This window comes from Apus apus, chromosome 15, assembly GCF_020740795.1.
Source record: "Apus apus isolate bApuApu2 chromosome 15, bApuApu2.pri.cur, whole genome shotgun sequence".
NCBI classification, from domain to species: Eukaryota; Metazoa; Chordata; class Aves; order Apodiformes; family Apodidae; genus Apus; species Apus apus.
The window spans coordinates 11,682,133-11,695,711 of NC_067296.1; the positions used below are offsets into that span (position 1 = coordinate 11,682,133).

The 13,579-nt window shown below is 44.2% G+C and overlaps 1 protein-coding gene across 1 annotated transcript in view; it reads left to right on the top strand.

The window, feature by feature from the left end:
- The first annotated feature begins 801 nt into the window (after positions 1-801).
- Positions 802-13,579, top strand: part of CDH4 (cadherin 4) — a 426,991-nt gene continuing 414,213 nt past the window's right edge. The window contains exons 1-2 of the mRNA XM_051633293.1: positions 802-955; positions 3,149-3,260. Coding sequence (XP_051489253.1) covers positions 896-955; positions 3,149-3,260 — 172 coding nt within the window. The 5' untranslated portion in view covers positions 802-895. The remainder of the gene's footprint in view (positions 956-3,148; positions 3,261-13,579) is intronic.

Below are 13,579 nucleotides of genomic sequence, written 5' to 3' on the forward strand. Positions count from 1 at the left end.
CCCGGCCAGGACTGGCCCCTCAGTATGTGAAGGACATCGATGTGCTGGAGTGTGTCCAGGGAAGGGCAGTGAAGCTGGTGAAGGGTCTAGAGCACAAATCTGTGGAGGAACAGCTGAGGGAACTGGGGTCGTTTAGTCTGTATCAAGAGGTTTGAGGGACTTTATTGCCCTCTACAACTCCCAGAAAGGAGGTTGTACCAAGAGGGGTGTTGGTCTCTTCTCCCAAGTAACAAGTGATAGAAAAACAAACCAAAACAAAACAGAGGAAATGGCCTCAAGTTGTGCCAGGGGAGGTTTAGACTCGATAGTAGGAAAATTTTCTTCACTGAAGGGGTTGTCAGGCCCTGGAACAGGCTGTCCAAGGAAGTGGTTGAGTCACCAGCCCTGGAGGTATTTAAAAGATGTGTGGATGTGGTGCTGAAGGATGTCATTTAGTGGCGCGTGGCACACAGTTGGACTTGTTTATCTGAAAGACCTTTTCCAACCAAAACGATTCTGTGAATCTGTGTTTCTCTGGACAGGCGAGCTCCGGCTCCCGGGGTTTCGCTGCGCGGCCGCGCAACCCCGCACCCCTCCGCTCCCCGCGGCGCTCCGCAGGGCGCCGGGACGGGCGGCGGGGCGGCGCCTGTTCCTTTAAGGCGGCGCCTGTTCCTTTAAGGCGGCGCCTGTTCCTTTAAGGCGGCGCGTGCCCGCGCGCCGCGGGGCTGGTGGGCGGGGCCTGGCGGCGGCGCGCGGCGGGCGCTGCACCTGCAGCCCAGAGCGAGCGGCGCGGGGCTGGGAGCGGGGCTGGGAGCGGGGCTGGGAGCGCGGCGGCAGCGACCCCCGGACCGCGCAGCGCCGCACGGGCGGCCCCGCCACCGCCACGGCCCTCCCGCCGGGCCCGCCCGCCGGGGCCATGAGGACCGGCTCGCGGCTGCTGCTGGTGCTGCTCCTTCCCATCTGGGGCTCGGCGGCGGTAAGTGGGGTGCCCCGGGAGGTGGCGGGGCGGGCGGGCAGCATCTCCGGGCTCTGCGCCTCTCGCGGAGGTTCCGCCGCTCTCGCGCCCCCGCCGCCCGTGGGCACCGCAGCCGCGGCAACTTCGTGGTCGGGGCGCGGAGCGGGTCCGCGCGGCTGGCGCTGGGTGAGCGGGGCTGGGTGCGGGAGCGGCACCTCCGCAGCTCCCCGCTGCTTTCAGCGTTCCTCCCTTTTTTTAGTCATCATGATAGTTTTTAGTTATTATTTTTTGGTGCCATCATTCGCTTTGAATCGAGTGCCGCCGCCGTGCCGGCAAAACTTGCCCTCCGTGATGCGCGTCGCCAGATAAACTTCGTGGGTAGCGGCGCGTCCCGGCTGCGGTGCCGCTCCTCCCGCGGAGCCCCCGCGCTCCTGCGCGACTGCGGACGCTGCCAGCCCCGGGCGAGCCAGCCCTCCTTTGCCGGCATCGTGGCCGTGCCTTTAACTTTTTAAAATCTATTTTTACAAGCCCGTCAACGCACTGAGTGGGCCTGAATCATGTTGGGGGCTACTGGTATGAAAAGTTTGGGGTTTTTTAGGGGGTCCCCCCAAACGAGGGGATGTCTGCAGAACACGAACTAATGCCTGAACGCGTGGCTGCAGTGTTACAGTGCGAGCGAGGCAGCTGCTATGTTTCGTGTTGGACTGGCTGCAGAAACAGGAGCCGCTTATTTTTCTGCCTGAATCCCCCCGTGCCAAGTTGAATCTGTGAAGATGTCCCGAGTCCGAGCCCTCGGGAGGCTGGTGGCTGCGCAGAAGTAGCCCCGACGCGCTCTCATCTAGCGAGAACAGCTATAATAATTGGGTGATTTCAGATTCAAAGGGTATTATCTTCAGTCAGACCCTTTGAAATGTTTCCTAATGGCAACATTTTGCCAGCGATGGTCAGAGTCCACAGAGCCGCAGCTTCTTTGCGCTTCCCAAGCAGTAGCTGGCAGCCGTCTCCCGAGCGTGATTTTCAGCAGAGTAGCTTGGCTTGCTTTCTGCTTACTAAGCTCATTCGAAAGCACCCTTCCCTCCTCTTCCCTTCTCTTTCGCTCTGTAATGCAGCATCATCTGTGTGCAGGAGTGTGTCGGGAAGCCCGGGGGAGCCGCGCTCCTCTCCCCGGGGAGGCAGGTGGGTGCCTGGAGTTACGGTTTCTCGGGGAAGTGACTCTTCCAGTCCCCTGGCTCAGCCTGCGCTGCTGGGACTGGAGGTGTCGGAGGCACAGCCCGCGTCGCTGAGCGATGCTCTGGCTAACCCTGCTGACAGTCCGGGAGTGTCAGAAATCCCTTGTCACCAGCACTTGTTTATGTATAAATCACCTGGCACTTGTTAGTCGTAAATCACTGGCTTATGTGCTTTCAGTCACTTGGCTGGAGTTGGGGTCTGGGACCCTCCTTGCTGGGGAATGTCTACCCCACCCCAGGGAGCCTGGGCTGCTGTGACCCGACTAACCTGTCCCTGTGGCAGGGGCTGTATGATTGCCTGCTGCACAGTCTAAAGTTGGAGCAGAGCAGCTGAGTGTTTAGCTGGACTTCCTGCTGGATGCTGGCAGGTTGTAGGAAGGGCTGTTCTATTCAGTGGCATTGTTACTTTTTTTTTTTTTTTTTTTTAAATAGGGTGTTCCCTTTATCCCTCCCTGCTGGTGGGGCAAGTGCAGAGCCTGGAGGGTCACAGAGGCAGCAGTAGGCAGAGCATTGGACCTACTGCAGGCGAAGGGGAACGCAAGAGACTTTAGCCATGAGCTACTGAGGCTGCTGTGGGCTGGGGTCTTGCTTCTCCTTCAGGTCTGGGGCTTGCTCGTCTTCTCTGTACCAAAACTTGGTGGTTTGGATGTTGCAACATCAGGCCTTTGCGTGGCTCCCGTGCTCGCTCGCCTTGATGAATTGCTGCTCTTTGTTTCCTCCCCTCTTCTGACAGTGCCCAGTATCCCAGCCTTCCTACAAACAATGCTCTCTATTGTAGTGAGGCAACTATTTTCTGGCCCATTTTATTTTTCCAGTTACAGTATGGATCCACTCCAACAGACAGGCACTTTAGCACAAGTGGTTTCTACTCTCACGCTGCTTTACTGTTCAGGTTTGCCGGTGCCTAAACGTCTAGTTATTGGGTGCAAAATATTTTCCAAATGACAAAAGTCATGGTATGTGTTTTCCTGTTTTGTTTCTGCAGGCACACAATGGGGATCTTACAGTTAGACCCACATGCAAGCCTGGCTTTTCAGAAGAAGACTACACAGCATTTGTCTCCCCAAACATTATGGAAGGACAGAAGTTACTCAAAGGTAAGTGGAATAAAAAGTGTAATAGGTGCTTCAGTAACTGTATTCTCAGGAGGTGAAAGGAGGCTTAAAGATGCTGGATTTGATGGTGCAATTGTCTGCAGAATTATGTTTGTAGGAGGATGAAACACAAAGTGGCTTACCTGAGCGCAGTTTTGAATACAGATGAATGATTCCAAGTCCACGTGCTGTGTGCTTCAGGTGGATTGTTTGCCTGTAGTATGTGAGGTCATCACTTTGCTTTTAAGTTTCCCACTCCCACCCTGTCTGAAGGAACTCTACATTTGATATTTTAGAAAGTATTTTTATGTATGAAATTCAAAGATCCTTAAATTATCTCTGCTTTGAAATGCATGATAAAGCAGACGTTGTTGTTGGAGATGTGGTAAACAAGCCTGCAGACATTCTGTTCACAAATGTGGCATTCATTTTCATTACTGCCCCACTGACAACACAAAAACACAGGCAAAAAGAAACTACCAATTAGCTTTATGGTAATTGCAGGATTATAAATACTTTTGTGTTTGTAAACTCCAAGATGTCTTCATAATCCAAATAACAATAGATTATCCTGTATATTGATCTGTCTCCCTTTCAAGTTAAAAAGAATTAAACCTTATATTTGTGTGATGCAGGAAATAATTGCTTTACTCAAAGAGAATTTTTGAAGATCAAAATCCTCCCCCCCTCCAGCACCCCTTTGAGTTAAATCACTCAGCGTTGGTGGATGTTACAGCAGTTTTAAAAGCATAGTACATTGTGGAAGTTGGGGTGCAACATGGTGCCCTGCTCAAGGGTTTATAAACCCTATGGTACTTTTTTCTTGAGTACATTTACTTGCATGCATATGTCTCTGCTGGGATTTCTGTCTTCCTCCAGAGCAAACATCTGCTCTGTTTTTTTGATTTTTCTCAAAAGAGAGGGAGAGTTGTCAGTATTTCGGGCTTCAGCAGAATCCGGGACTGGATACTTTTTCTCTGCATAAGCTTGCAATCAGTTTTGTTTCTGAGGCCAGTAGTCTTAGTTTTGCTGTTCACGAATTCTCTTAACTAGCCTTGCATCAATAGTAGACCTTGGAGAGTTTGTTTTTAGTTTGAAAGATAACCAAACAGGGATTTGACATACACACGAGAATATAGCAACACATGGAAAGATCAAATACCAATTGTTTACATATTTAGTAGCAATTTTTCTCCCTCCTAGACACTATAAGGCTTTACAAGTCAGTCTGTAAACTAGTAAGTTTCCTGCTTTTGCCTTTGTAAATTACTTTGTAAACAGTGTCCTCCAAATACTAGGAAATCGTGACAGTAATATACTTGCTCAGAGGAGTATTTTTCAGTTTTGTGTTTGATGAATTCTGCTGCCTGTTTATGTAGGTGGACAATAGAGTTGGAGCAGCAGGTCTGTTCAGAGGAGTAAGCTGGCAGTAACTTTGAAGACAGCATAGTGGCTATCATTGTATTTCAGTTGCAGCTGATAAGTTTTAAATATGAAGTTATATTTAGACAGGATGTCAAGTTGATTTAAATTAAAATATTTTTCTATTTAATATTATCCTTCAGGGGCCAACTGTAGTTTTACATTAGTCATGACAAACCTGCCACTGATGTAGAACTGAGCTGGCCCTCAGGTTATGATATGTGCATGCACCACGTGTAAGATTCATGTCCTGATAACATTGTCATGAGTTATGTGATTTCTAAGCACTTTGTCAACTGAAGGAGACATAAAAAAAAGTGCAAATGCAGTGTTTGCTAATGAGTAAACTATCATCTTTACACCTTTTAATCTACAGTCAAATACATGCTGCTGTTTATCACAGGAAACAAATAGATCAAATTAATTTGTGCAATAAGGGGGGGGAAATCTGCTTGCATAAAATTCTTCGTCATGGTTGTGTTGTTTTTTATATATACAGTAGCATGCAAAATTGGTATTTTTCCAGTTTAGGTTTAATTTTACTTCCTAACACTTGATATGTCTGAAGCATAAAATGTTTATCTCTTTCTTCCATCTGGGTGAAGTATTGTACAATAGTTCAGACCAAAATTGGGTTCAGATTGCTTACATTATCATGTTTGATGGATTGACATATGTACTGTTTCACACCATCTTACCACGCAGAGCTTTGCTGCCAGCTGCCACCATCTTATTCATCAGCATTCGGTAATTCATCTTCAGGCCAAATGGGACTGTTTGAAAAAAAATGGGTAGGAATTCACCTGTCAGTGCTTTCATGGAACTGGGGGTTGGAAGTGGATGTGTAGTTCAGATGGCTCTAAGGGAATTCCAGTGGGCAAATGTAAAGGCTGTATGTTGCATAGTCCTCACCTCTCCCCTTAGGAAGGACATGTGAGAGGTCCTGGGGCAGTTCATACTGCCTAAAGGGTTGTTCATCAGACATCAGGTAGTATGTAGATCTTAGCACAGTGGTGAACTCCAGCCAGCATTGGAAAGCTGAGATACTGCATGGTTTGGGAATAAGCTGTGTGGCAATAAACCCAGCACTTCTCTCTTAAGTTTTATAATATTCAGCTCTCAAATGTACCCCATGTTATGAATGTGTCAGACTGAAAGAGTTGGTAGTGTTCTAGGTTTGAATCAAGTTAAACAGATAATGACTGCTTATAATTGACTTATTCCAATGGAAATAGCTTAGTCTTAATTTGACAACAAGAGCTTTTACAGAGTCATTGTTTTATTATAAGTATGTCATAAGCTATTAACTACTACTTTGTGGTTTGTCTTATTTGCCTGAGTCAGCTCCCTAACATCCTCAAAACATACAGATTCTAGCAGGAGCTATTTGTTACACAGTAATTAACTTGTTTATGATAAATGGACGGGAGAAATGTCACGGCATTTTGTTTTATGTATACATCAAAAGCATTTGCATTCTAAAAAAAATCATGTTAATTAGACTTAAAATAGTTTTCCCCAGTAGTGCCACCAATACCATGTATTACCCATCACTGCCAACACTGTAGCCTGATGACGGGGTATTAGCTGAGTTGATTTGTGGATTCAGAGCCTTCCTTAGAAATGCTGCCCCTGCATCTCTTAAAAAAATGTGTTATATTTTTTGGTCTTTGTTTTTGTTTGCAGGATAATAAACTTAGTCTTGATCACTGATGCATGATAATGTTTAAAATAGAATCGTGCACCATTTTTATTCTTTAGCCTAAGGAAAAATCTCAAAGCCTGCAGTGTGGCAGAGGACGATTATGGCATGGGTATCTCTTTCTCTTTGTTAATTATTAATGTTAACTAAAATGGTGAGAACATTGGTCCTGAGGGGTGGGGAGCAATGACATGCAGTACTGCACCTCTGCTATGAAGACAGGCTGAGGGGGTTGGGATTGTCCAGCCTGGAGAAGAGAAAGCTCTGGGGACACCTTAGAGCACCTTCCAGTACCTGAAGGGGATTCAGGAAAGCTGGGGAGGGGCTTTTCACCAGAGAGGGCAGTGACAGGACAAGGGGTAATGGTTTGAAACTGAAAGAGGGGAGATTTAGGTCAGACATCAGGAATAAATTCTTCACCACGACGGCAGTAAGGCACTGGAATAAATTGCTGAGGGAGGTGATGGATGGCCCCTCCCTGGAAGTGTTTAAGGCCAGATTGGATGAGCCTTTGTGCAGCCTGGTCTAGTGGGAGGTGTCCCTGCTCATAGCAGGGAGGTTAGAACCTGATAATCTTAAGGTCCCTTCCAACCCAAACCCTTCTATGATTCTACTGCACTGAAGACAGTTCCAGACTGACTTGGGGGATCTGATCCCTGAGTATTAAATCAGGTGTATGTGTGGGAATGATGATGACTAGTGGCCTCTTAGGAAGAAGAGAAACAAGGAGTAGGATGCTGGAAGTGATGTGGAGTATGATCTAAGAGGAGCTGATACTCTTGATATTGGATTTATGCCCCTATCCATTTTGGTAAGGTTTTTGAAGATTGTAATTTTTAAAAAAGGCATTTTTTAAAATTAGAAATTCTAGTTTTATTGGCATTCTGTGAGACCCTGGCAACTGATAGTGGGTGGAAAGACATCATGGTGTTAAATTCATTATTTTTCCACCTAGTACCATCCCAGCTATAGCAGGTCACCTTTCAGGAATGCCTGTCTTCTGAACAGCAGAACTCGTAGCCTTCCCTACAATCAGGAGGCAACATAAGCTGTTGAGATGTTCAGCCACTTTTTTGTTTTTCTGTGCACCTCTTCATCTGTGGTGATTCATGTTTCTGTTGCCTGTCCTAAATAGTGCCTATACTGATGTAGCAGGAAAACTTCACTTGTGTAGGAGGTTACGTTTGGGCAGAAGTGTGTGGAAGCAGTTTATTTTCATACAGGAAAATGAATAAACTGTGCCAGCATGTTCTGCTTTAAGCAAGTGTATGAAACCAAAGGTAGCCAAGCTTCATGAAAATGTATAAAAATGTAGTTGCTTCCACACTAGGATTTTTACTAGTGTTATTTTTTATTAAAAAAAAAAAAAGAAAAAACTTTACTGAAATACGTATTTTTTTAAGAATTCGGTATGGAGGCTATATCTTTGGAGTTCTTTAGAGGTAGGGTATTATTCATGGCCAGTCTTTGGGTGGGGGGTAATGACATGCAGTACTGCACCTCTGCTATGAAGACAGGCTGAGGGAGTTGGGGCTATTCTGCCTGGAGAAGAGAAGGCTCTGGGGTGACCTTACAGCACCTTCCAGTGCCTGAAGGGTCTATGGGAAGGCTGGGGAGGGACTTTTTACAAGGGCTTGTAGCGAGAGGACAAGAGGTAATGGATCAAAACTGGAAGAGGGGACATTTAGTTTAGACGCTGGGGGAAATTCTCCAATATGAGGGTGGTGAGACACTGGAACAAGTTGCCCAGGGAAGTTGTGGAAGCCCCATCCCTAGAAATGTTCAAGACCAGGTTGGATGGGGCCCTGAGCAACCTGATCTAGTGGGAGGTGTCCCTGCCCTTGTGGGGGGGTTGGAACTAGATGATCTCTAAAGTCCCTTCCAACTCAAGCCATTCTATGATTCTATGAAAATACTACTGCGTACATTAAATTGGGCCCCTGCAAAAGCTCGAGACAATCTTTCAGGAGGATCACTGATAGCTTGGCTTAGTGCCCAGAGGGAAGGAGTGTGCCCCTGGGCTAACAAACAGTAACCTGGCAGGTAAGCTTAGATCTGCAGTGTTGTGTGGCCCCAACATGTGAATTGGCTGTTGAGGACATTCTGCCTTTCAGTGTCAGGAGTGTTGGAATTTGTTCTGGTGTTTGGTGGGTTTTTGAGCAGCTGTTAAAGGTTGCTTGGACCTCATAGCTGTCTTGCAGCATTCTGAGATGTCCAGTGCCTTCTCTTAGCTGCTCTTGAGTTTGAAAGAGACTTTTTCATTCATGCTTTCATTATTGTGGGGTCTGTAATTCTGCATGAAAAGCAGTTGCTGAAGTTATCCTACACATAATTAGTTTCACAGCTCCTTAATAGAATCTGAAAGGAGGCAAAAGTTCACCGGGAACTCAGAACTCTTTCCCTAACCTTTCTTCATTCCTTTCTTGGGGGAAAAAGGTGGACAGACATCAGCTTTCTCTGGTACACCCAGTGAAGCTGCCTCTTGGAAAACACTTCTCCCATTCCACGGGACAACTTTTAAAATGCAGTTCCTCTTGGTGGGCATGTTGCAATTCAAAACCCTAATTTCAATCATGAGTTCCAGGGGAGATCCCAGAAGGCTGCTGCAGGTTGGGGAACTGCTGATGCATTTTTATTTTTAATGTTATTCTTCAGTTCTAGCTTCTGACACAAAAAGGATGTTTAAGATGACAGTTTTATCCAAATAAAATTGCAGCTAATGAGACCAGAGTAGTCAATAACACTCTGTAGAGTTAATCCCCTTACACTGTTTAATAACTCTATATATTGCTTTCTAGATCAGAGCTTTCAACCAAATTCCTCAAACCCAAGTAAAATTGCTTTTTTCTGCATTCTGGGAAGCTAACTGATTTTTATCTGAATAAATCTGCTTCTCCAACCACAGACTCGGAGCTGCTTCCACGCCCCCCCCCTCCCCCCCCAGGAAAAAAAAAAACAACACAAAACACTAAGGAAGACAATGAAGCACAATTTCTGTTAAATAATTTATTATTTTTTTTATTTATGCTTAGGCTTTAGGAAGTAAGCCACGTCTGTAACAGTATCCATTTGTTACTTATTGTGAAATACCTGTTGTTTTGAACTACGAACCACTAATGTTAGGTCTGTTAAGGTTAGAAAATGCTAATTTTATAGTCGCTTCTGTGTTCAGAAACTGACTGTCACTGACAGAGCTCATGAGCTCTGATCTCACAGAGCAGATGCTGAAAGCATTCTGGAAATTCTGTTTTTTCGCATATGGTGAATGAAAATTATTTATTCTAGCAGTGAAATATTGCTTAATTTTCATTGACCTAATGCCAGTTCTCATTGCCTCATTTAATTGATACTTGTATGCAAACCTTCTTCTGCCTCAATTTCTAGCCTGGAAATAAGTGTAATGTTTTTCTAGAGGTAGCTTATTTCAGTGCACACTAAAGCTGGTCAAGTATTCGGTTCACAGTAGCATGGGCCATGTGCATAGCTCAGAATATTTTAGTAATATAGATAATACTTAAAAGCCTTATTTGAAGGGCAAGAAGAGATTAAAACTACAGAAGATAGGATTTAATTCGAAATCTGCTTCTTAATATTTTTTTCATATAATAGAATGACTGAGTAATTTAAGGAAAGAAGGGAGTTTCTGTTCAATTTGAGATTTCAGGTATATTCAGTATTAGTGCCAGTCTACTTTTTTCTTTGTAGGCAAATGAAATAGTAAGAACTAAGACAAGAATATAGTATTGGAAAAATAAAGACCAGTATTTCCCTCTGGGAACTCCAGTTTTGAATGGTTTGATGAGGCTTTTGAGACGAACTTGTGCCAGTGATTAGAGTTTCTCCAGGACCCTGCTTGAGTACTGCAGTAGGAATTTATGCTGGCTTGATGGACTCTTATCTGTATCCATCTTTGTGCAGGTGAACTTATGTACACTAGCCAAAGGTTCTGAGGAGGATTTGGTTGACTTATGGTTTTCCTTTGGTGATTAAATGACCCTGCAACATCGTTGCTTTTTCAGGTAAAGTTCGAGATTGTCCTTGGCTAACAGTGCCATCAGAGGCTTTTTTATTGCTCAGGGTACTGTGATGTATTGGTTTTGATATTTTGTTTAAATATTTATTTATTAGTGTTTCTGAAAGGAGATGCTGAGAGAGCTGGGATTGTTTAGCCTGGAGAAGAAAGGTCTCATGGGGGAATTGTATCATCATATATAAATACCTCCCAGGAGGGTGCAGAGATGGTGGAACCAGGCTCTTCTCAGTGGCGTGCAGAGAAAGGGCAAGAGGAAATGGGCACAAACTGAAATGCAGAAAATTCCACTTAAATGTGGTAAGAAACTTTGGCTGTGAAAGTCATCAGACACTGGAAGAGGTTGCTCACAGTGCTTGTGGAGTCTGGATTCTTAGAAATAATCAGAGCCCAACTAGACACGGTCCTGCAGCCTGCTCTGCCTGACCCTGTGCTGAGCAGGGGCTTGGACGAGATGCTCTGCAGAGGTGCCTTCCAGCCTTCTCTGCTCTGTGATGCTGTGAAACACTTCACAGGTGAATATATGAAAAGGCAGAGTGATGAACTGAGCTGTTCTGCAAATACAGATCAAATAGCTTTGAAGAAAAACATTGCAACAGCCTGCAAAAAATGATCCTTACAGGGAAATTGTGTTCCTGTAACTTCTTGAAAGCATAATCTCTGAAGAGAGAATAATTGAAGCACCAGGGACCAGTTCTGCTGTTTGCTTCCATTAATGTCCAGACTTAACTTAGGCATAGCTTGTCTCCTGGTATAAGAAATTGTTACACGAAAATCCAAAAAGCTCTTGGTTTCCTCTTTATTTTTAGTAGAAGAAAAGGGAAACATAGGGAGTTTCTGTTTTCCCAAAATATTTGTCATTAGTGCTGGCTTCTTCTCTTCTTTCAGCAGAATCTTGCCCAAGTGAATTTGCTGTGACATAAAAAATAGTTGGGTTGAACAAGATTTTGTTTTTGCCACAGGCCTTATGATTTTTTGGGCTTATATTCATTATCCCTAATTTATTTATTAATTTTGAATTGCAGTTGCAAAGAGGGAGAGGGAAGTGGCAAAAGTTCTGGCATATGGGCTGCACTGTCATTGGAAGCAGCAACTTTCAGCTGCTGTCACTGGCCCATGCCTCATGACCCCAGGCTCCAGCATCTCTCTTTGCCAGCCTGTTTAGATTCCTGCTTTCTGCTCCCTTCCAATCCAAAACTTTAATTATTTTTTGCTTTGCCCTCTCTACTTTCCTGCCACTGTTCCTCACCACTTGCCAGCATTTTGTAATAGAGAGCCAGTGGCAGTAATTCAGCACTCTGCTAGTTATGCTGTTCTATCGCTGCTGCTCGGAGGGGTCACAGAAGCTACGGCCTATTAACATTAGTGTGGAAATAGCAGCCACTGTGTGTTCCACACAGTGGGAATGTTGGAAGCTCCTCCAAGGACCCTGAAGATATGTATGGGCCACCCATGAAGGAGAAAAAAAATATAATGCCTTTCTGCCTTGAAATGAGCCAATCTGTGTGCTTCATTGATACCCAGAAGCACTGCAATCATTAAGGCTATTACTATGCCTATTATAAATCACAATTTTGTAGCAGTTCATAGATTAGTCACAAAAATTACTTTAGACTAAAATTTTGTTATACTGAGTTTGTCTAGTAGCAATTCTAATCCTTATTAAACAAAATTGTCTTTAAAATAATTATGAATATAGCAATTATTGAAAGATAAATAGTCGAGATTACAAAAATTGTTCCATACAAAGCTATGTATCAGCTCCCCCTGGATTGTGTCTAGAGGAAAATAAAAGGCAGGTCAGTGTAACCACCATTTGTTACGTTACCATTTAGCAGGAGAAGCATATTGAGATTCTTGGTATATGAAATAAAAACGTCAAGAAACGAGCTTGTGAAGATGTTAGAAAATAAAGAGGTGGTTGCACTTGCAAAAGTGCAAATTTGGACTAATTTAAAGCATAAAATTTAATAACCTCTTTGTTCCTGATATAGTCAGTGGTGATTAATAACTCTCCCCTGAGTGTTCAGTATGTGCCCTGTAGTTGCTTCTGGCCATACTGTTTTTTGAGAAGTCTCACTGATTTCACCGAGTGCTGTTTGTGATATTACCTGGACCTGCTCATGCTTGTTGCCATCTGTTTGTTGGAGTTTCACAGACTCGTAGAAAAGCAGAGCTGGAGGCACTCAAGGGGATGTCTAATGCATGCTCCTTCCTCTAGGCATGAGCCACTTCTTTGTAATAAGTTTGTCCCTGGTGTGGTTTTGAAGATCCAGTTGTAGGGACCACAGCCAATATTTTCTATTGCTTCCATTTCTTTCCACAGCGTTTAAGCTGAAGCTCTCTTGGTGCAATTTAAACCTGTTGCTATTCGTCTTACTCATCATAGACACAGACAACAGTTGTTGCTTTTTTCTTTTCCCTGGCATGCTTGAAAATATTTTTTTTCAGCTTCTGTAGGTTGAGCCACTCCTTTGTTCACTTTCATGTGTCATGCCTGAGCTCCCCTCTCTCAGCCCTTTGCTGCTGGCTTGATGGTCCAAGCTGATCTGACTATGCCAGGCAAGTCTTGCAGTTCTGGGCAGACAAGGAGGATTACTTTGCCTGTTTTGCAGGTGATACTCCAGTTGGTTTATCTAATGTGATTATTGCTTTTTTTTTTTTTCCTTAACAATGTGACACTCTTGACTCATGTTCAGCTTGTGATCCAGTATAACCTCCCACATCATTTTTTGAAGAACTGCTACCTACCCAGTCATTTTCTATGTGTGTAGTTGATTAATCCTTCTGAATTGGGTTACCTTGCTCCTTTTCTATAGAATTACATTTTCTTTTCTTTTTTTGGCCTGATTTGATTTGTTAGGATTGTGTTGAATTCTAATCTTGACCTCCAGCAGAGTTACAGTTTCATCCTGCTCTGGTATTGTCTGCAGATGTAACAAACATATGCTGCTTTCCTTGATCTGTTCTGTTAATAAAAGCATGGGACAAAACCAGTTCAGAACAGACTGTTACAGAGCCATGTGATAGAGCCTGCTGCTTTGACCATGAACCATTAAAACTTATGCTTTGTGTACAGTTATTGGAATTGCTAAAATTTAAATAGTGGCTTGTAATCTGAGCCTTTTATGTCTTGACATTGTCTATTTGGGATTTGTAGGAACACAA